Source organism: Phacochoerus africanus, chromosome 9 (genome assembly GCF_016906955.1).
Source record: "Phacochoerus africanus isolate WHEZ1 chromosome 9, ROS_Pafr_v1, whole genome shotgun sequence".
Taxonomy (NCBI): domain Eukaryota; kingdom Metazoa; phylum Chordata; class Mammalia; order Artiodactyla; family Suidae; genus Phacochoerus; species Phacochoerus africanus.
Window position 1 is genome coordinate 38,192,763 of NC_062552.1, and position 26,926 is coordinate 38,219,688.

The window sequence follows — 26,926 nt, forward strand, 5'->3', positions numbered from 1 at the left end:
TCCCCAAAGCTACGCATCCCCTCTAAGAGAGCCCCTATCCGACCCCAAGAGGCTGGGCAGCCCCATCCCCCTCATCCTCCTCCTGAGCCAATGAAGTGATCACTGAAGAGACCACTAGTGATGATGACGGGTGGGCGAAGGCCAAGAGGGAGCTGGAGGTGGAACCCGACCAGGGGAGGTTGGAGCTGGGCGGCGCTTCGCTTCCCGCAGAGCTTGGAGTTCTCCCTCCCTTCCCGGAGTCGTGTGGAGCTGCAGCAGCGGCGCCCTCTGCCTGCTGGTAGCCGGCGGAAGTGCAAGACCGGAAGTTGCGTGATCCGCCGGCGCCGGCACGGTGCATAGACAGAGGCCTCGCAGAGTTCGGAGGTGCTACCATGACTTCCACTGGGGTTGGCGTGAACCCTGCGGGCTCGTCAAATGAAGCTCCCGAAATTCCAGACAACGTGGGAGATTGGCTTCGGGGCGTCTACCGCTTTGCTACCGATAGGAATGACTTCCGGAGGTAACCGAGGCGCGGGAGCTGGGTCCCTTCTTCGCCGAGGCTAGACCCTCCCGATTTTTTACACTGCCAACATCTTGATCTCTTCGTGGCTCTGGGTGTGCTTTGCCGAGCCCTTTGACTGGGAGAGTTCCGCCCGGCCAGAGCGCTCTTTTCAGTCACGGGCTCTGTCTAGAGACTCTCACCCTGACCACAGGGACCCAGGGAGAGGAGACACCAACACGTAAAACAGGCTTTTCGACCCTGAAAGGCTGCTTTGCATTTGACTCTGCTGTTATTAGATATGGAAACGCGCCCTAAATAACCACGTGGGTCTTGGGCAACCTATTACGTAATGATCAACGCTTCTGCGATTTTAAGCAATGTTTTTGCCTCGGGGAGGTTTTTCCAGGGTGATGATGGGAAGCCTTTTCCCTCAGTGTCTTTCATTAACCGAAGACACTTGACTCAGGGACCACAGGGTTAATGGGATGCATTTTTTTTTTTTTTCTTTTTTAAGTGCCGCATCTGCGGCATATGGAGGTTTCCAGGCTAGGGGTCGAAATGGAGCTGTAGCCGCTGGCCTACACCACAGCCACAGCGGTGCAGGATCCGAGCTGCGTCTGCCGCCGACACTACAGCTCACGGCAAAGCCGGATCCTTAACCCACTGAGCGAGGCCAGAGATTGAACCTGTGTCTTCACGGTTAGGAGTCAGATTCGTTTCCTCTGAGCTACGACGGGAACTCCATGGAATGCATTCTCTTTCCAGGAACTTGATCCTCAATTTGGGGCTCTTTGCTGCAGGCGTTTGGCTGGCCAGGAATTTGAGTGACATTGACCTGATGGCACCTCAGCCAGGGGTTTAGCCATAAAGGTAAGCACTAACCACTGTTCCACCTGTTTTAGGCATCCTATAGGCTGGGAGAAGATTTTATATCAGCCATTCACACAACAGTTTAATGGTTAATAGGAGAGGGACTGGATGTAAAACAAAACAAACCAACCCTTGGCTGTTCCTGGTTAAATGTGTTTCCAGATGTTGCAAGGTTTTTGAGTCAATTACCAGTTTCCCTCCAGTGATTTTACATTTCTAATGCCACCTGTTGTCTGATTGCAGACACATGGAACCCCTGTGCTGTCCTCCAACCTTCCAAAAACAGAGCATCCCATCTGTGACCATCACAAGACTTGCCCTGATGGCAGCTGACGTTTGATTCAGATGGGCACCCTTCCTTCCCTGCTTGATTTCCTTTTCTTTGCTGAGTCCACTCAGAACACCCTCCTCTGGTCAGCAGGCAGGCCTCAGCTAAAGTGTTCTCCTCTGTTCTGTAAAGTTCTGTACATAGTTCCTAAGTTTCTGCAGGGGCTTATCTTTGCTCTTGTCCTGAGGAATAATCTAATGGTATTTTAACAAATATTTGAAATAAAGACTGTACACAAAGACAGCCATTTTATTCTTTTAATAAGAAACTTCGGCTTACAAAAACAAGGTGTAAAAAGTCAAGATTTACAAAAATCATAAAAACATGATTTCTATTTCACACTGAGACAGGAACAAGTCCCAAACATGAATTGTAACAGAGGTGGTTTGCTTCATGTTAAAAGAAAAAAAGAAACAAACTGTAGCCACCATACACTGATGTTAACATAGGATGAAGCTTATAATTGAGGAATTTCCATTTTTGAGCAGTGCCAAGGGAAGAAGCCATTTTGGTGTTGCATAGCATTTTAGTGCACCAGGTGGGTTCTCCAGGCACCAGGGAGGCATTGTGGCTGTAATACAGTGGGGTTTGAGGGCAGTGATGTGCAGGTGGAGGCAAAGTGTGAGTAAGCCTGGGCAGTGGACACTGAAGTGACACTGCTTGAGGAAGCTGCTTCTTTCACAAGGAAATAGATGTTTTTTGACCCTACAGTGGTAGTGCCACTGTCCAGTAGTTTGGGCTTCTTTGGAAATGGTATATGTACGGAGCTGGCATGGAAAGAATCATGTAGGCTTAGAAGAGTGTGGACATTGAGATAGGCTCCCCTTGGCAATTTTTTCTAGTTGATTTGCTCTACTAGGTATTTAAAAAATACACACTGCCTTTCTGTGCCAAGTCTCCTATGGAACTGGTGTGGGATTAAAGGACATGAATTGGAAAGGAAGGTCAGTATAAATGCACCACAGTGGCCTAATTGTTACAGTTGACAGATGTTTTCTCTAGCAATCTGTTTGTTAAAGGTAGATAGGATAAAATAGTCCTTTTTGACCCTGCCGGCATAAATCTGGTTAAGAAAGCTGTTAGAGCATTCAATTATTTTTACGTGTTAAAAAAAAAAAGCACCATTCTCTTAGCACTAATCAGGTCCCATCTGTTAGGAGGAAGGTGTTTGAGCTTGTGTGAATTTAGGCCAGTGGCTGGCTTAACACGAAGGCAGGATTGTTTTAAGAGTCTATGTGGGGACCACAGATGCTTTGACAGGTTTAGATCCTACTGGATTGTTGAGATGAGGAAAGGTAACATAAATGAAGCAAAGCTTACGTTTGAGGCCATCACCTGCCAAATGGTGACCAGGAAGGCTACTCTTAAGCCATAACATAGACACTAAGCCTCTTCAGCCTGCATCAGACCACAGCTGAGACTAGAAATACCAGCACCTTCTGTTCTTTATAGGAATAAAACTTACATCCTTGAAGTCTGCTACCTGATCTGCTCATCATCAGGAATAGTTCTATTTGATAAAAATTTTCAAAGCTAAAAATGGAGATCTGGCCAAAATTAAAGTCATGGCAGTTTCTAAAAGCCTAATTCAAATTTCACTCAAAATTTAATGTTTTAGCTTCAAGTAACTATTGGTTGGTTTATAAAGCCATAAAGCTGGTAAGGTAAAGTTTCATTAAAACTGGCTTAATTCCTGAATGTGATGAGAATTTAGCAGATAAAACTATCAAATCTACTATTTCCCAAAATTTTGATGAACAATCGATTTTATAAATGAAAGTACTGGCTTTCACATTTCAACACATAACATTTCTCCTCAAGGGAAGTCAGTTTTATATCCTGTCATATGAAGTTTAGCCCAGGCTAGGTAACACATTATGAAATTCTCTCACACTACCAGTCAGATTTGAAATGGGAACATACCAGCGGAAGGAAATATTGAAGGAGTCCGTAAAAATGACCGTTCATCTCAGTGCTCTAGTAGCTATAGTGTATTGAGAGCAATGTGTGGGCTGAACAAGTACGCAGTGGTTAAATCAAAGCCCTAGACAAGACAATGGTTAATTTAAATGTGGAAATTATAAACTAAACTCAGAGTCACGTTTAAAAGGTGCTTCCAGCTTTAGTGCTAACTTAAAAAAGAATCTGAACCTGCATACTTACCAGGTAAAAAAAACTTAAGTGGCCATGGGAGCTTTTATTCCAAAGATACATCCTCCTCACCTAATTAGGCTGAGGGACCCAATTATCAAATGTGCTTCAAGTGGTGAGCTTTTTAATGTGGTGAAGTCCCACAAGCTCAGTGGAAACCTTAAGGTAAAAGGAACATGCTGTGTGGACAGCCCTGCAGGTGTGCTGGGCAGGTTCTTTGAGCCTTTTTTGCGTGTTATACAGCACACTGGCTTGCCTTACAGTCTAAATGTTCACATAGAGGGGATTGTGTTCTAGACGGCTTCCTGAAATTTTGTGCAAAAGAACTTCAGAACTAATGAAGGTACCACTTCAGGAGGAACCTTTTTTGTTTGACTTCTACCATAAGTTGCCCAGCATTAGAAAAACTAAAAGACCCTTTTCTGAACACTTGTGCTCTCCCAACCAGCTGGAAAAGTGACCCCTCTACTCATAAGATAGAACCCCAGAGAGGGATCCAGTATATGTTTAGGAAGGGGCAGCCCTCCCAGCCTGATTCTAAAAGGCCTGAGTTAATGTTTGGAACATAAAAGGGGTGGTGGAAAAGAATGGGGTACACAATTTGCCTTGAAAAGAAGACATTTGATGAATAATAAAATACAGAGGTTTTGGACATTACAGTAAAATTTCCAAACTTGCTGGTAAGAACAATTTGCTTTCACACACAAGATATGAAACGTTTTTCAAAAATCTGATACCAAGTGTCCTTTACACTATACAGACCCATTTGCCACTTGAAATGATAAGAAGGAATCCTTTCCCTTAAGCTTTTCAATCCCATGCAAACCATAATTGGGTACAAGGCACCAAAATTTATGAATTGTATAAAATTAGTTCACAAAGCTTTATCAGTAAGTAAAACAAATTCCATTTCTCCCTCCCTGCCCACCCCATCCCACCCCAAACACCCAACCAAGTTTTCATTCTGCACTACTGTCAGCCTCTCTCGGGTTTATGCTGGGGCTGGCTAGGGCCATGCCTCACTGCCAGCCAACCCATCTCATTCGTTCTTGCGCTTGGTGGAACTGTAAGCATAGCCAGAGTGAGGAACTCATACAATCATTGACTCTAGAAGCCTTGCCATTAAAAACAAAAATAAACTCTGCTATCGAGTCCATAGGACACATTAACACTTCTATAGTTTCCGATTTTATTCGTGACATTTTAAGAGATGTCTGGAAATTCTTTATAGTGTGGCACTGCCCCCATCAGCCTGAGAGGGACTGGATGAAAGGAGGCATGAGGTCTGCCCACCATTTAATAAGAACTTCAGTTTGTGGCCATCGAGGGCATTCTAACTTTTTTTTTTTACACTAGCATGGATGTTCATCTCAGAGGCAACCACAAGTATGAGGGTCAAGCTAGATTGAGGTAAAATCCTTTTTGAGGGCCAGGGTGCATTCATCTTGGCTGGCTACAGCAGAAAGTAAACACACCAGCCATCTACAATGGGTTCCTAGAATGGAACTCTTGTCTGGGAGAGTAGCAGGCCGGTAAGGTTCAGTTAGGAGATCTTGGGTTTGATTTGGCAGCATCTAGGCAATTTCTACCTGGTTCTTATTTTCTTTTTAGAATGTTTCAACTTAAAGTAAGATGCAACTAAGAAATTCATCTACTTCCAATACGTAAATAAATTAAAGGCAAAGGGACATTTCCCTCACAACAGCCATTGGCTTATGCAGCAGGAAATTCTTTTCTTTAATAAAAATCTCCATAAATACTACTCAACAGCGTCTAGTGCTGCTGCCTCTGGGTACCTGAGGTGTCTGTCTGTGACTGCAGGGGCACCTTCATCGAGGAATCTGATACTGTTTTCTATTCCAACTCATTTTAAACGATTTTATTAATTTGATACAATGGGTGCTCAGCTAAGTTAAGCACTTTTTTTTTTTTTTTACAAAGTCCTTAATCTGCTTAATAAGCCTTAATATTTGGTATAAAACTATTATTAAAAATTAAATTTGAAGACCTTTTAATTTTCCATTAAATGTGTACTTTTCTTAAGTATCTCCCCCAGACAGTCTGAGGGGTGAAGCAGATGCTCTGTCAGTACTTTAAGTTCCCTTTTTCTAGAATAATAAATAATAGCATTCAATGGTAGACAAGGTACAATTTATATTTTCCTTTTCTTTTTACTCTCCTTAGTTTGTTTTGAGTCAGTGGGCTTTTCTATTGCCACAAATAGCTGTCACCAATCATGCGGACTTAAAAACATAGATCTAGAGAATACAGCTTCACATCAGAGCCTCTGGCAGCATGGGCAGCTGCGACACTTTAAAACAGTGTCCAGGCGAGGGTAAGCCCAGGCCAAGCTTGTACAAAGAAGCCTGCAGTAGACAATATAAACCAAATAGCATAAAAAATGCCATACGCTATCGCTTCCAAATAAAAGCTAAATATTACAGAAACCTCACAGTGTTGGAAAAAGCAAGTTTAATTTAAAATATAGTTACTCCCCTTCCTTATCAGGGTGAGCCATTTTCTGTCTGATTCCTCCAAGTCTCAGTGCTGTCTGGCAGGTCCTATGGGAGAATTCATCTCAAAAGAGGTCAACAGCAAATGCTACAGATCTGCTTGGGAAATGTAGTCCCTCAATGTCGCCAAAGCTACGACCCTCATTCTTCAGCCTCTCTTTTCCCAACTTCCCACCCCTCCCCAAGCTCCCTTCACATGTATTCTCTTCAGGTGGCAAAGTGTACTTCTACCTGAATTGAAATATGACTATGACACACTCAGTCAAAAGATGAGCATTCAGAGTGACAGGCCGAGGCGGGCTGCAGCATTCCCACAGTGAGAGTTATGGTTTGCTTTCACTTTTACTAGAGAATCTAAGCGAAGGATTGAGAAGGAAATTCAATGGTGCCTGATGGGACAGAGGGTTTCCATCTGGGCAGTTTTCATGCCACTTAGAAACTGACCCAGTTTAAAAAGACAAATATTTCACTAGCTCTGGAGTTGAAGATAGGGCACTCTTGCTTTTCTCTGTGATGGACTGAGTGAGGGTGGGGTAAAGAAGCAGTAGGGATTAGCAGATGTGGGAGGAAACAGGCCAGGGCCATCAGCAATAAACTGTTCGGACATAGGAGGCAGATTCCTGAAAGCCTTAGAAAAGCAAAGTCTCCCACACCTTGTGAACAGGAATGGTCTGGCCCTCCAGGGGCAAGAAATAAAGCTGCATGCTGCACCAAGGTAAGCACAGGTAACAGGCATTTAGATAAATCCTGGACAACCAGCTACCCCCACTCCGCACCCCCAACCGAGTTCAGAGAAAGCTCCAGAACTGACCTAAAGTCACCTTAAACCAAACTATGTGCATGCCCTCGACCTGAACCAGGGATCTACTACAGAACTGGGGAGGCAGGAGGGCCCTTCACCTCACCATACCAGAGAGTTGTCATGCTTCCCACGTGGACTGCTCCTTCTTTAGAATGAAGGGACAGCCATGCCAGTCTCAGAGGATGTGGAAAGGTTAAATGATAGCAGCAGCCAGGGAGGGTGTGACACAGGAGAAACCTCATTTTGCATGGAGAAATTTGTTCCATGCATCTCATTCCACTCTTCAGCTGCCAGCCCCTTAAAAAAGGAAGTCTGTGTTTTCAACTCTTTCTTTGTAGGAGCAAATCCTTAGATTTTGCCTCCCCCCTTGGAACCAATCCTATCCAGCAAGTTGCTGACCCAGGGCCCCTCCTGATGTGCTCTGTCAAGGGCTGCTCACATCAGGAGGCTTCTGGTGCTGCAAGGAGTCCTGATGAGCAAGGGAATCACATAGGAGAAGAAAACAAAACAAAACAAAACAAAAATAAGGCTGGATAAGACCAGTTTACTCCCTCTTTCCTCCACCCAGATCCCTCTATATTCAAAAGCAACTGATGAGTCTTCATAGAAGTTACTCCTTTTGATTTGTTTTCTCAAAGGAGGGAATTTCTAAACCCATTTAAAAGAAAGTGACGACAAATTTTATGATAGGACATGAGTCACTTGGCACCTGCGCTCTAGACCCAGTGAGGCAAACCGAGTGTATCTGTTCCTGCAGTAAACCTTATTTCCTATAAGAGGAAGGATGTACAGACACCAGTAGTTTAAAAGCAAGCCAGTCCTTGATACATGCCTCCCATTCAGGGGAAGGTCCGTGGTCTGCCCTCATTGTTGTTGCTGGACTGCACCTGAGTTTGGAGTTGGGTTTCTGAGAATCTTGCATTGCCCTGAACTGTTCTTTGAGTGTAAAAAAGGATGTAGGCTTGAGTTTTGCACACTTCCTCGACACTGCATACATTCAGCTTTGAGTCATTGCAGTGGACCCAAAAACCTAGGAAACCAAATGAAAGAAAGAGAAAATGACTACCCAGCTTATATTTCCAATCAGCAGGCAAATGAGATGAAGAAAGGGAGAGAGGAGTTCTGAATCGGGCCAACCTTTGATTGTTGGTGATATAGGAAGAGACAAGTAAATGGAACCAACAGACTTCCCTGAAACCATTGGTTTCAACCCCACAAGCCCCACCGCAGTACTTTTACAGTATCAACTGACTGTAATTTTTGTCCTCATTTCATTCAGGCTTTTTCACTGCCCCCTAGGGCCTTCTACAAAGACAGGAGACTCGGGGCTGAGGGATGGGAAGAGAAGGAGGAGGAAAGGGGACATATAAGTAGAGAACTGTTGTGGGACTGAAAACATCTGCAGCCCACCTGCCTCAGCGCAGCAGCTGAAAGGCTCTGCTCTGGGGAACAGGGACCGAAAGCTCTTTGGGAAGGGCCCTTGAATCCCTACACCTCCCACGGTAAGGGAAGTAGTACAGACAGAGTAAGCGTTCAGTCAGTGTCCTCGGCTTTACTATGAGCGGAGGCTAGTGAGATTCATACAGTAACTTCATGACGTTGGGTAGGTCATACTGTTTCTGCAAAACCAAGAAGGAAACTGAGGTCTGCAGCAGAAGTGTTAACAACAATAACCTCTAGCGTTAACTGACTGTTAGGTGCTAGGCAGCGTGTTCGGTGCTTTTACATGTTAGTTCCTGTCAATTCCTAGAACAATCTCATATTGTTACTTAGTGACATATCCAAAATTTGAATCCATCTTTCATCATTCTTTCCACTGGATTTTAATGTATGAAATATCCCTGTATAGGTGAAATAAAAAGAAAGGAATGAAATGTGGACAAACCAACCCTTTTCCGTGTCCCCCGCCCCACAGAGTAAAGCGCACGCACCTCCCTCTGTGTTGTAGCAATAGGCTGTGTAGTGTCCTGAGCCAAACCCTTTCCCGTGATGCATGACCACCGCGGAGAGATCATAGGCAAAGGTCTCTTTGTCAAGAGAGGAGAGCATGTCCCTGCAGCAGTAAGGTTCCATGGTTAATACCTGGTCAAAGACGACATGGACCCCAATCTTCTCTCGGTGATTACGGCCAGACCACCTAGAAAATGGATACGAATCTCTTACTAGTAAGAAATGCCATGTGTGGTCATAGGTAGACAGAGGTAAAACAGGGAACTGAAAAAATTTAACCTTCTGGATTTGCTTTGTCCAACAATAAGACAGTAGTGACCAATGTTCATGTGTATTTCCTGTGAATGTTCCACAATGTTCTCTGAAACTAGAAAGCCCTAAACAAGCAATTCAGGGAATACTTTTTTTGTAGTTTACCTCCTGCCCTCTTTTCACAGATTTTCTCATACTGTATTCTGAAAATGACTCTATATAAGCCCAAGTGAGGCTAGAAAATCTTTAAGCACAGACGCCCGGGGCAGGCTAGCCGATGAAACAGGGCATGAGAGCAGAAGCCTGGGCCTGGCCAGCCCAGGCCTGGCCACACACTCCATGGAAAGCAGGAGGTCTCCAGGGAACAGGCTTCTCCCAGCACCTCCCCTCGCCAGAGCCTTGGAAGCAGCTATTCCCACAGCTCACAGCCACCTGGGACACCCCAGAGCAAGCTCACCTGAATCTTTTAAGGTGCAGCCGGAGGACCTGAGGTAGTCTGTAGATCATTAACTGCTTTCTAGCTTCACTCAGAACAAGGGGTTTTGGATTGGATTTTCGTCGTTTGCCTATATGGTTGGGGAAGGTATAAGACATAGATTGTGAGGAGGCTTATTCTTTCCTAGTTATGGCAGAGATGGTGACTTGCCATTCCATATGCATTCTTAATTCTCAGTATTTAAACCTCAGTTTTCTTTGGGGCAGCGATGTGAAGACTGACTCAGTTGTAAGGTGCATCCTTTGTCCTTCCCACTGTTTGCAACTGCTGGAATTCCTCTTGGCCCATAAGATAACCTTAAGAATGGAAACCTTGAACTTGGATAGTAAAGTTGAAAGATGCCAAGAACTTGGGTCCCCAGTGACCATGCAGCTACCATGGCAACCCCTGAATGTCCTTTGACTTCTTTTATATAAGAGGGAAGAATAATTACATCTCATTTTAAATCATGGTTATTTGAGTTAAACAACCAAATGTAATCCTGAAACATCTACTTTCAACTTTTTGCATCAGCAACTTCCAAAGTTGATAGGGGTTGAGGATGGTACACTCCTGATATTATGGCTTTATTAACAATATTACAGAAAGTCACATGCACATAGAGTAGACGCATATGTTAGGGTTCTGTGCCTCTATATATAATTTAGAGCTTATAATTTAAATTATGATCTAATATCACTTTAAAAATCTTTTGTTTTCATCAGGTAGGTCTAACTCTATTTCCTGCTCACAGCTAATTGTACACTATTAGACAAGTCGTTCAAAACTCTAAACTCCAGTTACCTTTCCTGTGAAATGGGGAATAATGCATATATTTCAGGCTTAGGAAAAAGGTAAGAGAAGATGGATTACTAAAGGACAGTGTATTTACTTATTTTTTTATTTACTTTATTTCATTTTATTTTTATTTTTTTGTCTTTTTGTCTTTTTAGGGCCTTAGCTGCTGCATATGGAGGTTCCCACGCTAGGGGTTGAATGGGAGCTGTAGCCGCCAGCCTACGCCACAGCCACAGCAATGCCAGATCTGAGTAGGACAATGCCAGATCTGAGCAGTGTCTGTGACCTGCACCACAGCTCAGGACAATGCCAGATCCGAGCAGTGTCTGTGACCTGCACCACAGCTCAGGACAATGCCAGATCCTTAACCTACTGAGGAAGGCCAGGGATCAAACCCACAACCTCGTGGTTCCTAGTCAGATTCATTTCCACTGTGCCACGACAGGAACTCCCGAGGACAGTGTATTTAAATAGATTTTTTTCCCCCGTGTGATTTGCTTGTGGCCTATACAAATATTTAGAAAAGAAACTTTGCTGGTTTTATATCCTATTTTCTTTCTTTCTTTCTTTTTTTTTTTTTTTCCTTTTTTAGGGCCCCACCCACAGCATATGGAAGTTCCCAGGCTGGGGATCAAGTAGGAGCTACAGCTGCCAGCCTATGCCACAGCCATAGCAATGCTAGATCCAAGCCACATCTGTGACCTACACCACAGTTCATGGCAATGCCGGATCCCTGACCCACTGAGCAAGGCCAGGGATCAAACTCACTTGCTCATAGATACTGGTCGGATTTGCCTCCGCTTAGCCACAACAGGAACTCCCTGTCCTACCTATTTTCTGAAACACGTTTCTTGGTAGCAAGACACTGCTAGATACACAGGACAAGGCTGACAGGCTGGCCAAGTTCACCCAGCTCAAAGCAGAACCAGTGCTTGAGATTCCAATTTTGCTTCTAAACCTACTGAATTGTGGGTGCAATAAAGTTCTCTTAATTTCCACCAGAAGCCTCCTCTATAACCATTTACTGATGAGTGCTCTGTTATATTAATTAAATCAGTGAATGGATGGGAATATAAAATTAGTGGTCCACTGTGGTGCCTGCTAATTGTCTTTGAGCTGTTGATATCATGGTCTCAGTGTCTGAAGAGCCTGGCATTTGATTCAAAGTCCTGACTGCACCATTCATGAAAGGTAGTGAATCACAGCCAGATGCTGTATCACAGAGCTTTCTGTGACAACAGGATATGGAGTTGTTGCTTCTCATAATAGATTGCAGCAGCTAGATTCCAGCTTCTTCTAGGGCTGGCAGTCGTGATATGTAAGGGCATGAGCAGAAAGAGAATTCAAAGAGGGCTCTGGCCTTATTTTACATTCCTATTCACCAGCAGATTTTTGAAAATTACTGCAGCTCTGCCTGGGAATCCTGGCAGTGACTGCCACTCTCAGCAGAGGGAGTATGTGAGCTAAGATGAAGACAATGTAGAATCTGGCTTTGTTTCCCTAAAATGAAATTCACAAAGAGAAAGAAATTACTGATTCAATTGAGATTGATCAGTTCTATCTCCATTTGATTAAGCTGTCCACACTGAGAGGTAGAAGACTGATAGTTTTGAAACTTCACAAGCACAAGGTCAGTGATCTTTTTCCTTCACCATAGCTTTCCTTTCCTGTTACTATTTGAGCTTGCCTAGAGTATTACTTTAAATGGGCACAACTGGCAACCAGAAAAACAGTCCTTTCTTGCAAAAATAAATACAGGTATTTTTTGCCTAATCTATCTGGTCCGAGAATGATGAAGTTAAAGCTGTTAATATTCTTCTGTTCCTTATAATAAAAAAGCTTTATGGATCACTATTTTAAAACAAACAGATACTGTTCTAATGAGATAATTTGCCAATACCTTTATATCTTGACATCAAACAGGACAGATGAGTCTAGAGTTAACCAACAGCACTTCAAATTTTGTTTTAAAATGGCAAAATGATACCAGGTGTGACTTGAGTTTTGTCCTGATTCTTCAGAGAGAACAGGTTTCCCACAATTTACTACGTCTTTTAAAAGATCATATGTGGAGTTCCCGTTGTGGGGCAGCGGAAATAAATCTGACTAGGAACCATGAGGTTGCGGGTTCGATTCCAGGCCTTGCCCAGTGGGTTGGGGATCCAACATTGCCGTGAGCTGTGGTGTAGGTCGCAGACGTGGCTCGGATCTGGTGTTGCTATGGCTGTGGTGTAGGCTGGCAGCTGTAGCTCCGATTAGACCCCTAACCTGGGAACCTCCATATGTTGCAGGTGTGGCCCTAAGAAGACAAAAAATAAAAATAAATAAATAAAAGACCATGTGCAAAAATATTAAAAGGGCTATCATAGGATTGTTGTTCCCAAAACTTGTAGTGCAAACTATATGAATGCAAATTGATTTCTGATCTCTGCACAATCTATTCATCATAGTTTCCAAATGTCTATATGCCAACCAACCCAGATATCAGCTTCCAAGTATTCCCTCTGCATTTCCTCTGGCCATGCTGGGTTAGCAAAAACATTAAGTGTTAGTGTGGCAAGATATGGGGTGGGGGTTGGTGGGGGAGGCTGCAAAAGATGCCCATAGAGCCATATGGAAAAAATTCCACTTTGCAATTAAAGTCGAGATAGAAAAATATTTCCTTAGGAGTTCCTGTCGTGGCGCAGTGGTTAACGAATCCGACTAGGAACCATGAGGTTGCGGGTTCAGTCCCTGCCCTTGCTCAGTGGGTTAACGATCCAGCGTTGCCGTGAGCTGTGGCGTAGGTTGCAGACGCGGCTTGGGTCCCGCGTTGCTGTGGCTCTGGCGTAGGCCGGTGGCTACAGCTCCGATTAGACTCCTAGCCTGGGAACCTCCATATGCCACGGGAGTGGCCCAAGAAATGGCAAAAAGACAAAAAAAAAAAAAAAATTTCCTTAGACCCCTTCCAAGACATGAACCTATCAGGCATGTGAAAAAACAAACAAGTGCAGAAAATAACTATGAAGCTGCCACAGAGCAATGCACCATATGACTTGGTTGCTTGGTCTCATTGTACCCATCCTTAGCATCACTTCTGACTGACTGTAAATCTACAAATTCAAGACAAAAGCACACTTTTCTGATACCAAAACCTCAAACAGGCTATGCTGCCTGAATCGAGACTAAATAAGAACCATCAGACTCTGTATGCGTGAATTTAAGCAGGACACCTGTGTACTGTGAAGCTAAATACATTCTTGGAGTCCCCATTTCATGATCCCTACTAACGTCAGTCACAGCAGGAGTCTAAGGAGGCCCAACTCCTAGGTTTTGTTTTGTTTTTTAATATATAATGTGCATATGCTTATTTTCAGGAAAATAGAAAAAAATCTTTAAAAGATTCTTTAGAACCACTCAATATTTCAGTGTTACTCTTAACTAAAAAGGCAAATGAAACACCTTAAACTGACGTTCCAGTTAACCCCCCTCCCGCCCCCCCGCCCCCAGCACTCACTGTTACACTGGTCACAAGCGTAGATTCTCCCTTCCAGGGCCTCTGTCTCTGTGAACTTGGCCAGCATCTCAGTGAGCAGGCACTCTGTCTGATTCAAAGGGACAAACCCCTTTTCAATGCAGTGATAGCGCTCAGGGAATTCCAGGGACAGATCCCAAAAGGGTTCAATGGTATTGGATTTGTAATTGCATGATATACATGTGACCTAGAATGAAAAGATTGGTTTATATGTTAAAACTTGCATGCTTCCCACATGCATTTTTGCTAGCTTAATACAAGACACATAACAACCAAAACTAAGTGTATAGTTTTCCAAAAAAAACCTAACTGTAATATTAAAATTACTTTAAGGGAATTACAGCATGTTACTTATTCTGGTATTTCTTTCTTTTTTTTAATTAATTAATTAATTAATTAATTATTTTTGTCTTTTTGTAGCTATTTCTTGGGCCGCTCCCGTGGCATATGGAGGTTCCCAGGCTAGGGGTCCAATCGGAGCTGCAGCCACCGGCCTACGCCAGAGCCACAGCAACTCAGGATCCAAGCCTCGTCTGCAACCTACACCACAGCTCATGGCAACGCCGGATCGTTAACCCACTGAGCAAGGGCAGGGACCGAACCCGCAACCTCGTGGTTCCTAGTCGGATTCGTTAACCACTGCGCCACAACGGGAACTCCGGTATTTCTTTTTTTTTGCTTTTTAGGGCTGTGCCCGTGGCATAAGGAGGTTCCCAGGCTAGTTGGAGCTGCAGCTGCTGACCTAGGCCGAGGCCACAGCAACACCAGATCTAAGCTACGTCTGTGACATTTACCACAGCTCATGGCAACACGGGATCCTTAACCTACTGAGTGAGGCCAGGGATTGAGGCCTCCCTAGTGTCCGCATCTGCATGGACACTAGTTGGGTTCATTATGGCTGAGCCACGATGGGAACTCCTCTAGTATGTATTGCTAATTGTGATGCTAGCTGGAACTGGAAAACCACACAGCCCAGAAATCATCCCCTACTCCTTTCTCCTCTCCCAAGGCAATGCTCTACCATTCAATGCTGCAGTATTACAGGTGGAAGTTACCGTGGAGTCATTCAAGGCTTCAGTCTGATGGAGAATTTGCAAACTCCTGTCTGCTCCTCTCAGCCTCATACTCCTTTCTCCTCCAGACTTTGCTTTTCCAAGTCCAACTTGCCTCTCTTTTTGCCCTTGTTTGCATCCCTGCGCTGATCCCTGAGTCCCAAGAGCCTCAAAGTACCTTGTGATTAGACTTCCTCACCCACTATACCCATCCCAGATGCACCCTTCTTCCTACACATCCTTAAGGGGGTAGAAGAAGTGCTGAGAGATAGTCTTCTTTCACATGCTGAAAAAAGCCTAAATAAGCTTTCTCTTCCCGTCCCACTCATCAGTCTTAAAACCCTAAATACCTAGACACAAAACCTCAGTAGCACAGTGTAGAGGTTTTACCTGAATCTCTTAATCTGCCCACCATTTAAACTCTCTAAACATTCTTTCTGTATATTTTCACAAAGCCTTGTCTATGATCTTTACTCATGCCCTTATCTGGCTACAGATCCAGGGAATGACAGGTAATAGGGAACAGGAGGCAGGCTTGGCTTAGGCCTTTGGCAGCCTCCTAACTACCTCCCTTCTTTGTGTGTAAAGAATGCCTTGGAAAAGAGTTCCCACTGTGGCACAGTGGGTTAAGAATCTGATTGCAGTTGTTCCAGTTGCCGCAGAGGCGCAGCAGTGAGGTAAAGGATTCAGCATTGCCGCAACTGTGGTATAAGTTGCAGCTGCTGCTCAGATTCAATCCCTGGCCTGGGAATCTCCATATGCCATGGGTAGGGCCGTTAAAAAAAAAAAAAAAGGAGTTCCTGTCATGGCTCAGTGGTTAACGAATCTGGCTAGGAACCATGAGTATGTGGGTTCAATCCCTGGCCTCACTCAGTGGGTTAAGGATCTGGCATGGTTGTGAGCTGTGGTGTAGGTCGAAGACTCAGCTTGGATCCTGCATTGCTATGGCTGTGGTGTAGGCCAGCAGCTGTAGCTCTGATTCAACCCCAAGCCTGGGACCCTTCATATGCCTTGGGCGTGCCCCCCCCCAAAAAAAAGAATGCTTCAGAAGAGTGCTCTTTCAAACAACTATGGAACCAAGGTTTAGGCAAACCCTTTAATTTCCTAAAAATGATCAAAGGATGGCATGCCAACAACAGGTACGTAATTATAACAGTGGGAATATTATATTACCTGTATCATTATTAAAGGTTAATTACATTTACTGAAAGTGAAGTGATATGGCAAGTTAAAAAACTGCCTGGTTAGAGACGGAGGCAAGTTCACTTACAACAATCTGGGGGAGGCCCTCACAGGAAGCCTACCAACCCACCTCCAGTGTGGTGGGCAGTCATAACTGGGCGGGGCACACACACACCTGACTGAGTAGCTGCCCGTGAAATATGGTGTTCACCACCTTTAAGACCTGCTTGGTGAGCTTCCTCTGGGAGAAGGGGATGAGGATCCGGCGTGTGGTGCCCTCGGACTCGAGTTCCTGCTGCACTTTGTGCAACAGCTCACAAAGAAACTCCTGCGCATCCTGCTGGTCGTAGCCTCTGAAGGCGGGGATCAGGCTCCACACGGAGTGAAGCATGGCGAAGGGCGACACCAGGGCCCACTTCCCGGACCACATGACGCGGAAGAGGGTGTGCAGTTCGTGGCAGAGGGAGATGTGCTTCGAGCTGGGCTCCTTGTTCTGAATGAGTTCGAGGCTCCTGCTTAGGGAGGCCCCACCGTTCAAGCAGAGGCCTTCGCGTTCGCAGGTCTCGGCCCCGTCGCTCCTGGGCGACAGCTCGGTGGCCGAGCTGCTGGCCAGTCTGCCTGTGAGCGGGGCCTTGCCGTTGGCCGCCCTGGGAAACAGCTGTTCCGTCTTGGACGGGTCGAGGTTCAGGAAGCACTCGCGGAACTTGCGCAGGTGGCTGAGCACCTGCAGTATGGAGTTCATGTAGCAGGTGTTACCCAGGTTGCGCAGGCCCGTGACGCCCGGGGCCATGGCGGGCGCGCGGCGCGGGACGGGGCGGGGCCCGGCAGGTGCGCGCGGGGCGGGTGCGCGCGGGGCGGCGGCGCGGGGCGCGTGCAGCAGCAGGCGCGCGCTCTTGCGCGGAGGGGCGCTGGCCAGCTCCTCCAGCAGCCGCCGCTTCACCTCGCGTCGCCGCTGCCGCGCCGCCTCCTTCTTGCGCTCCAGCGCCTCCTCCCGCCGTCGCTGCTCCAGCTTGGCCTGGCCCCGCGAGCTCTTCTCGAACCAGAGCCGCAGCGTCCTGGCCAGCAGGCGCTGGCGCCGGTACCACAGAGCCGTGAGCATCTGCGGCTGTCCCTGAGGGGCGCGCTGCGGCGGGACGGCGTCCTCGCCCGAGGCCATGGACCGCAGCGTCCGCCCGCGCCTCAGCGGCAGGTCCTGCGTCTGGCCCCTGACCGCCAAGAGGGAGCTTCTCAGCAGCTTCAGGTCCCCCTCCGGGTTGTCGTTGAGCACGTAGTCCTTACACAGGTAGCAGAACACGTAGAGATCCCGGACCTCCATGGCTAGCGGGTGTCCGGTCTCTTCGAAGTGTTTGAGGGCGTGATCCTCGATGTAGCGGCCACAGGCCACGTGCGAGCACTTGAGACAAGCCCACACGGACTCGGTGGTGGCGCACTCCCGGCAGCACCACTTCTGAGGGTTCAGGATGGAATGGTCCTGGGCGAGCCGCAACCGCCCTACATGTTTGCATCTATCCATGTCTTATAGAAGTCTCCACTCTTTCAACCTGGCACGATAAGGGGCCCCAGAAGAGAAGAGAGAGAAACCTTTCAGCAAAATATTTTCCTAGAAAAAGGCTAGCAACCAGCATTTCCCACTCAACATGCATTAGTTTTCAATTCAAAACTGGTTCTTTTGGAAGGATGTTTAAAAAAAGAAAGAAAAACAGCAATTTTGGCATACATTGGGAATCACAGGACAGTTAAATTCCTTAAAAAGGAAGAAGCATAAAATTATAATGAGAAGGTTTGGCACCAATGTGAAACTTTACATTTTCTAAGCCTGTTTTAATTATTGAATATCAGCTAATTTTTATGTAAGGCTGATGTGGAAATGTCATTATCCTTATTCCACATTGCACACAACTGGCCACCAGGGGAAAGAAACCTGTATTCCAAACCGTCTCTGAATTGATGATGTCTTGGAAGTGAAAGCCTCTCTGTCTCACACTGACAAGATCTTGGCTATGTGCAGAAAGGGACGAGGGAGAGGGAAGGAGAGGAGAAAAACATAGTGTTTCACATACCAGTAGGAGACCTTGAAATGAAAGGCAATCTCAGGTCAGTTTCAATGTATTTAAAAGCAGAGATAAGATATGGTGAAGGTAAGAAAAAGTCCTCTGCAGTACAGAGGATGATTTTTATTTTCTTGAGTCCAAAGATTCTGGCTAGGGAGATAGAGGGAGCATCAATCTAACATTTTATTTGTCTGCTGGAGTCTGAATGTTTGTGCCCCATTCATATGCTAAAATATTAACCCCGAGGTGACAGAATTAGGAGCTGGGCCTTTGGGAGGTGCTGAGGTTATGAATGGGTTGACCCTCTTAGGATGAGCCCTCAAGAATGGGATTAGTTCCTTTATAAAAAGAGCTCACTCACCCCTTCCACTGTGTGAGGACACAGTGAAAAGCCAGCCATATGGCTATGAACTAGGAAGTCCTTACCAGATACAGAATCTGGTGCCATGATCGGACTTCCCAGCCTCCAGAACTGTGAGAAATAAATGTTTGTTATTTACAAGCTACCCAAGTCTATGGTATTTTTGATATAGCCACCTTGAGGGACTAAGACAAAGTGTCTTTGTCAAAAGAACATTTACATCTTGTAGAAAGGATGGGAAAATGTTTACCATCATAACTGAACAAATAGTTAACTACAGAATTAGATAAATCTGACTTGTAGGTTAAGAGGTGTAGTGGCTATGTAACCAAACGACCAGTTTAGTATGTAACCAAACTACAAAGACAAAAGGAAAAAAGCACACCTTCTGGATGATATATGTGAAAATGCCTTTTAATTTTAAAAACATTGGTGGGAGTTCCTTGGTGGCTCAGCGGGTTAAGGACCCAGCATTGTCAGTGCTGTGCAATAAGCAATTTTTCCAAAGGAAAGCAGCTATTTTATTATTTTTATTTTTTGTCTCTTTAGGGTCATACCTGTGGCATAATGGAGGTTCCCAGGCTAGGGGTTGAATTGAGCTGCAGCCCCTGGCCTACACCACAGCCACAACAATACCAGAACTGAGCTGCTTCTGTGACCTACACCACAGCTCATGGCAACGCCGGATCCTTAAACCACTGAATGAGGCCAGTGATTGAACCGAGGCCTCATGGATACTAGTCAGATTTGCTAACCACTGAGCCATCATGGGAACTCCCCAAAGAGGCTATTTTGAATGAAAGGCAGTTCCTCTTATAAAGTGGATTTCCTTCACTCCCATTTCTTCTCCACTTTCATTTCTCTGAGTAAATACAGTTCTGTGACTGTGGGGTCACCCAAAGAACTTCTAAATCCAGTGCCCTCTGAGTTGGAAAACCTTTAGTTGGTTTTCCAGATGCCTTTTTTGGTTTGGTCCTATTTACTAAAACAAATACACCACAGGGCCAAACCAAAGATCTTCCCCACTTTTAAACTGCCCATTCCAGCAGGCAGAGGCTGTGTCCCTATATTAAAAACCCTTAAATCATACAAAGGAAAGTGGAGTTCCTGTTGTGGCTCAGCGGTAACAAACCCGACTAATATCCATGAGGACACGGACCTGGCCTCACTCATTGAGGATCCCTGGCCTCACCCAGTGGGTTAAGGATCCGAAGTTGCTGTGAACTGTGGTATAGGTCGCAGATGTGGCTCGGTTCTGGTGTTGCTGTGGCTCCAATTCCACCCTTAGCCTGGGAACTTCCATATGCTGTAGGTGCAGACCAAAAAAGAAAAAAAGAAAAAAAAGTCATACAAAGGAAGGTAACCTAGATTATCTTCCATCAAGTCAGATCATGCTTTTCCTTTGAGTACTGTCAGGATTTAGTTTCTACTATATTATTTTTCTAATTATTGACTTGTTGCTAGGTGACCTTTAAGTCATTTCTTAAATGTATTTATCCATTTCCTAAATAGATATAATCTCTTTCAGAGAGGAGATCATGTGTTATATCTCTTCTTTTTTGGCTATACCCAAGGCATGTATAAGTTCCCAGGCCAGATAGTGAACCCATCCATGCCACAGCAGTGACCTCAGCCACAGCACTGAAAACACCGGATCCTTAACCCCCTTTTTTTACACCTTTATAATTTCAAGACTTGTGGCTGCTCACCTCTTAGTGATCAAAGGTGTTTTGTCAGAATTACCTTTCCACACAGCCCGGAACAGAACTGTTTACTCTTTGTAAGGCATAGCCAAATTAAAACACACATTCATTTAAAAGATAAAATGGTACTTAATAGCAATCAAGAGTTTAAGCTGGATACACGTGATGCTCACAATCAATTACTAGGGACACAAAAGAAAGTAATAAAAGAATGAAAAGGGGACAAAAAATCAAAAGATTGTCAATTCCCAAGTTTGTCACTAACCTAATATTTTTCAAAGTATAATTTCTGAACTACCTACTAGCATCAGAATTCCTCAGGATACTTGTCAAATGTACAGATTTCTGGTCATGAGTTTCAACCTGATGAATCAGATTCTGGGGAGAGGTCTAAAATCTCCACTTAAACAAGTGCTATAGATGATTCACCTGTACATTTAAGAGAGAAATGTAAGAGATTAGTGTGAGAACCACTGCACTAATCCAGTAAATTATAGAGGGATGAAGAACTCCTCATAGAAATTAAAGAATTTTATTTCTCAAGATCTTTCACTTAGACCAACATTGTCCAATAGAACTTTCTGCAATGATGGAAATATTCTTTACCTGTGCTAATACTGTACTAACCAGCCACATGTGGCTAGTGAAACTGAAGACTGACTTTTAAAGTAATTAGTCATTCAATCAATTGATTTTTTTTGGCAGAAGTTCCCAGGCCAGGGATCGAACCTACGGCCCAGCTATAACCAGAGCCACAGCAGTGACAATGCTGGATCCTTAACCCAGTGAGTCACAAGGGAACTCCTAATTTTAATTAATTTAAATAGCCACATGTGACTGATGGCTGCAGTATTAGACAGCACAGACTTAAATACACACCAGGACATACTTTAGGTCACTTGGATTTTCTCTATGTTTTCTTTCCTTTATAAGATTCAGTACTCACTGAATCATGTCTGAATAGCCTCTTCTTATAACTCAAAATGTGGCAAATCCTGGTTTTAGCCAATAGGAACCTTGATGTGTCTTTAGGAATTTAATTGCTACTGAGATCTTATCACACGAAACACAGTACAGTGTCAAATCCTACAAAGAGAGAATATTTCTGTGAGCAGGAATATAGCAACACAATACCCAGAACACTGATACCTTATAAAATCAACTCTCATGCTAGAACAATCATGCTGGAACAACCAAAGGCCAAAATAGAAAAACACTAGAAAACCATTCCCCACCTTGTCCACGGAGAGCTGTTACATGGAAAGGGCACTCTGGAAATTCTTCCTTCCAATTTCATTTTCTGATCTATAAATCTGCTGATCACGCACATCCTTTCCTGCACAGCCCTTTTCCCATTACAAATCTGTCGTGGCAACTCACTAACCTGCCATATGGCAGAGTAAATCCATTCAGGAAAACACAGGGCTACTCTGCACCTCACCGCACTGATTTAACCTAGGCAGCCTAGCTTCTCTAGAGGAGAAACCTATCTGATCGTGAAATGGAAATCACTCAACAATGACACAAAGCCAACAACACCCAATGGAAAATAGAACACAGTCTTGGGTATACTCAGCTCAGGAAAGACAACGTGTTACACTTAACTTCTCATAAATCCTCCGACCACTTTACTTAAGAACAAGGCCTAACACCCGTAGGCATAAAGAGGAAAGATACTGCATTTTTCTGATATGTCTACCTCTTCCTTCATAACCCCCAAAGGTCATAAAAGTGCTCACATCTTCACTTAAAATATACATCGCCCAGTGTGACGGGCACCCAGTGTCTAAAAGAGCTACACGTGTGGTGTAACTGGGAACAAACATGATGTACTTAATAGTTCTCCGTTGTGAAGTAGATCAGTAACTGTAAATAAATGTCTTGCATACCCTGGATAGATCTGCATATGGGGAAACAAACCTGACAAAATATTAGCCTTTGCTTCTTTAAATTCTGTGGTTTCACTTTAAAAATCGGAATCAACTGGAGCAAAAACCATAATCAATATTTAAAACTATCCTACTACAGTCAATGCCACCAAATACTAAAAGAAGGTCATGAAATCTTATCAATGTTTGCCTTCTGATGAGAAATTTCTAGATTTATCACATCATCTTTTTATATGAGCAATGACTGTACATTACAAAGTCTTTCATGAATCTATAGCTTGGAAGTATGCTTTATCTTTTTAATTGGACTACTCCAGTTATTTTCAAATAGCAAATTTCTTAGCTGATCCTAAATAGATATAATGCCATCACCAGAAATAAAATTTATAGGGAGAAAATCAGCAAAAAACTAAATAGGAAAAATTTAAGAGACTCTCCTCTGGGGAGATTTCCATTTCTTCTCTCTTATCCTATTGATTTCTTCTCAGTTCTTAACTAAGGACAGTGGAATAATCCTGCCTGGTCTTGGTGAGACCAAGTGGCATAAATTCCAGCTTCAGAGAGAGTAGACACTATGGTAACATGCTGACAGCCTTCATTTACATAAAAGAATACTAATTACGTGGTATCATCAACATCTGCGATTCTGCTCACTGCCATATGCGACAGTGCAGGGTATTTTAACCCTTCAACCTACTCCACGTATCCTACATTACATGCAAAACCTGCAAAGAGTGTGTGAAGACAGAGTGAACACACTTTTACAAATAACAAGCGTTAAAAATGAATTTTTTCAGTTAACAGTTTATTTCTGAGAGATATGGGAAAAATCTAATTTAATATCAATACACTTAAGATAAAGATTTTTTTTGGCCACACTTGCATCATGTGGAAGTTCCAGGTCCAGGGGTTAAGTCCGAGCCACAACAGTGACACCGTCAGGTGTTTAACCTGCTGAGCCACCGGGGAACTTCAAGGTTTTTTTTAAAAAACAAGGTAGAAATCACATTAAGATACAGTTAATAACCAAAAGGGACCAATGCTACATTTTAGAGTATTATATAGGGCTTTAAAAGGTTGTTTATAAGTACCAGGAAAGTAGCCTTTTGAATTTTTTGCATTATGGCTAAAATAAAAACAAATTGAAAAAACAGATATAAAATAACAAAAGCAGGAGTTCCCTGGTGGCTCAGTGAGTTAAAGATCCAGCGTCGTCACTGTTGCCTCTCTGGTTCCTGCTGTGGTGCTGGTTTGCTGATCCCTGGCCTGGTAACTTCCGTGTGTGGTGGGCAGGGCCAAAAACAAAAACAGTTAAGTAGGGACAGACACTGAGAAGGTGAGTTAGCCCTTGACTAAGGGCAGTGTGTGCGCAGCAGAGGAGATGGCTAAAAAGGTGAGGGTCCTCACGGCTGCTGCATTTTCCCTTTCTCCCCTCCATCCTCCCTGAATGTGGGGAGGGGGGTGGACGAGTGAGGGATGACCTGCAGGTCTGAGTGCCCCCCACAGACTCCGGTAGAGGCTGAACTCCCTGAGACAGGTTGGAAAGCTCTAAGGAAATGTGTTCCCTCAGACTAACTCTTAGACCTGGGAGCAGGAACAGCCACTTAAACAGCAGCTCTTTCTTACCCACAGGCGATGGTACTGATGTGCTGGGTGTGCCAGAGCCTTGCGAGGTATGCCATCACTCAGCAAGCACTGATGTTCAAGAATGAGTCAATCTAATCACGGGTTATAGCAGATTTAAGGTTATGTCTGCACGACAATGTCTCTCACTTACATTAGGATCCACTTTCTTCATGAAAACGGAGTAGAGTCAGATAGCATAGCACCCTGATTTGCTGCTGAGCAGGGAGATGGCAAAGACAGAGCAACCAGCACAGTAGAAATGCTTTGCTCTGTGCCGAATACCAACGTATCTAACTGTATGGGGAGCCAGAATTGCGTGTAAGCCCTCTGTACCTTCGTCTCTGCACTCCTGTTCGCCTGCTTCCACTCCAGCTGCACATACACCCAAGTCAGTCTCTCCTGTCCGGTTTGCACCGCCTCTAGACTATCCTTGACACTATTTTTAGGTTCTTTCTCCTGCCTGCTTTATTTCTGGCAAGAGTAATGTGTAGCTTCATCGTTCTCACAACTCACTCCTTAACACCTTCACTTCATAGAAACTATCTCCTCAAAGGTCGTTGCAATTTCCTCTTAGCTGAGTTCAGGAGCCTTCTCAGCCCCCATCTGCATCTCTTCTGCCCCTGACACTGAACACACACAACACTCTTGCATTTTAGGCTACTGTTCTCTTCTGGTTTTCTTCCTACATCTGTAAATACACCTACACTATTTTCATGAGCATCTCTCTTCCTTGAAATGTAGATTCTCCTTAAGATTGTCCTCAGTTCTCTTCTTAGTGATTTCATCTATTCCTAGAACGTCAAGCACCATTTCTATAATTAATATATTTTCATTTTCACAAATACTTTTAAAAACTACTTTACTGAGATATAGTTGACATACCATAAAATTCACTCATTTAAAGCACCCAACTCGGAGTTCCTTCTGTGGTGCAACGGGATTGGTGGTGTCTCTGCAGTGCCAGGATGCAGGTTTGGTCCCTGGCCGGCACAGGGGGTTAAAGGATCCAGCACTGCTGCAGGTTGCAACTGTGGCTCAGATCTGATCCCTGGCCTGGGAACTCCATATGCCGCAGGGCGGACAAAAGAAAAAAAATCTTTCCACCTCCTTGCAGAGGCTCAGTGTCAGGCTGCACTTTCACATTCTCATGACTGCATTATGATATACTATTTGCAGGATGAAGCTTCTGAACATGTTTTGCACTTGTTGGCTTATTAGCAGTGATAGTCATGCACTGAGCTACACACACTGCTTCATTCATTTCTCCTGGTGATCAAGGCATGCAAGGTGACACACAGTGGGTTAAGGAGATGCCACCTGTAGAACAAAGCTAAGCTACCTGGCTTTTTGATTCATTAACCTATTACTCTTGCCAAAAGGGTCTGTATCTAAAACTTACCCCTTTTCCAGGAGGATAGCACACTGGGGGCAAGGTGACCAAAGAAGATGGTTCATATTAAATTCAGAGAAATTCTGAATACACTGGGAGTTTGTACACACACACACACATACTTAGAAATGTTACCTGTGACTCTGTGCGGAGAAATAGCTGCCAAGAGTGGAGGATAACCAGGTTGGCTGCGTAAGGATTAAACAAGTCTGCTTCAGAGCTTAGTGGTTTGTGCTCTTCCAGATCAAAGGGGTCTATTTGCTACAACCTAATGATGTTTTAGTATGATCTCCCTGGGAGTTCCCTTTGTGGCTCAGTGGTTAATGAGTCTGACTAGCATCCATGAGGGCACAGGTTCGATCCCTGGCCTTGCTCAGTGGGTTAAGGATCTGGCGTTGCTGTGAGCTGTGGTGTAGGTTGCAGATGTGGCTCGGATCCTGCATTGCTGTGGCTGTGGTGTAGGCTGGCAGCTACAGCTCCAATTCAACCCCTAGCCTAGGAACCTCCATATGCCAAGAGTGTGGCCCTAAGAAGCCAAAAAAAAAAAAAAAAAGTATGATCTCCTTGATAAGCTAGTGTTAAAGCAAGGTCCAAACTAAAGGCTCCCACTTCTATCACTAGTGCTGACAGAACCAGGGTTTACCCTTTAAATATGTGACCACAGGAGTCATGACTGGTCTCTGCTGTATCCCTCCAAAACACTACAGCAGCTGGGCAGTCATCAAAATGCATACCTGCAAAACAAAACGGAGTTCCTGCTGTGGTGCAGTGTGTTAAGAACCTGACTGCAGTGTCTTGGGTCGCTGTGGAGGTATGGGTTCCAACCCTGGCTTGGCCCAGTAGGTTAAAGGATCTGGCGTTGCCACAGCAGCAGCTGCAGTATAGGTTGAAGTTGTGGCTCAGATTCAATCCCTGGCCCAGAAACGTCCATATACCACAGGTGCAACCATAAAAAAAAAACAAAACAAAACGTATACCTACATCTAAGTGTATACATATGTCAAAACTTCTTTAACAACCCTTTAAATATGTGCAGTTTACTGTATGTAAATTACATCTCAATATATTTGTTAAAAATTACACAGACACACAAACACACACAAGTGGATAACTTATCCCTAATGAAATGATGGATCTGGGCTCCTTAAACTACTAGGTAAAAGGTGAAAGGAAACTTTACAATAAATGGGTAAAGTTGACAGCACCTGACTCCACTGATGAATTTTACACAGAAAATAGGATAACCAGACATTATATGCTTCCCTGACATGAAGCAGTAAGAGCTCCCCAGAAGCATCACCTATAAAGCACTCTTGCTGAAGGAACTGAACCTGAGTCCGGTGAAGCCTCTGGATCCAACACCAGGATATAAGAAATGTAGGCTATAGGAACATGCTACCACAAGGCTGCAGTTAGCCAAATCCCAAATCAGAGTGTGGCGAATGCTACAGGATCAATGACGTGGAATCTTTAATAAGTAAATGACATGAAGAAAAAGGGGGGATGGGAGGGGGGAGGTATGCTACAGATTTTGAGAA

At 44.4% G+C, this 26,926-nt stretch overlaps 2 protein-coding genes across 3 annotated transcripts in view; one reads left to right on the forward strand and one right to left on the reverse strand.

Moving 5' to 3' along the window:
• The first annotated feature begins 46 nt into the window (after positions 1 to 46).
• TOMM6 (translocase of outer mitochondrial membrane 6) lies at positions 47 to 1,922 on the forward strand. Its single transcript, XM_047794562.1, has 3 exons — positions 47 to 499; positions 1,247 to 1,351; positions 1,595 to 1,922. The coding sequence occupies exons 1-2, from the start codon at positions 372 to 374 to the stop codon at positions 1,341 to 1,343; spliced, it is 225 nt and encodes a 74-aa protein (XP_047650518.1). The 5' UTR covers positions 47 to 371; the 3' UTR covers positions 1,344 to 1,351; positions 1,595 to 1,922.
• A 4,363-nt stretch (positions 1,923 to 6,285) lies between these two features.
• USP49 (ubiquitin specific peptidase 49) overlaps positions 6,286 to 26,926 on the reverse strand; it is a 69,643-nt gene continuing 49,002 nt past the window's right edge. The window contains exons 4-8 of one of the 2 annotated variants that reach the window (XM_047794549.1): positions 16,544 to 17,909; positions 14,117 to 14,321; positions 9,805 to 9,913; positions 9,228 to 9,282; positions 6,286 to 8,175 (exon numbers count right to left, since the gene is read on the reverse strand). In XM_047794549.1, coding sequence (XP_047650505.1) covers positions 8,143 to 8,175; positions 9,228 to 9,282; positions 9,805 to 9,913; positions 14,117 to 14,321; positions 16,544 to 17,881 — 1,740 coding nt within the window. In that variant the 5' untranslated portion in view covers positions 17,882 to 17,909 and the 3' untranslated portion in view covers positions 6,286 to 8,142. Of the gene's footprint in view, positions 8,176 to 9,076; positions 9,283 to 9,804; positions 9,914 to 14,116; positions 14,322 to 16,543; positions 17,910 to 26,926 lie in introns of both variants that reach the window. The other variant, XM_047794550.1, reaches the window with a different exon arrangement.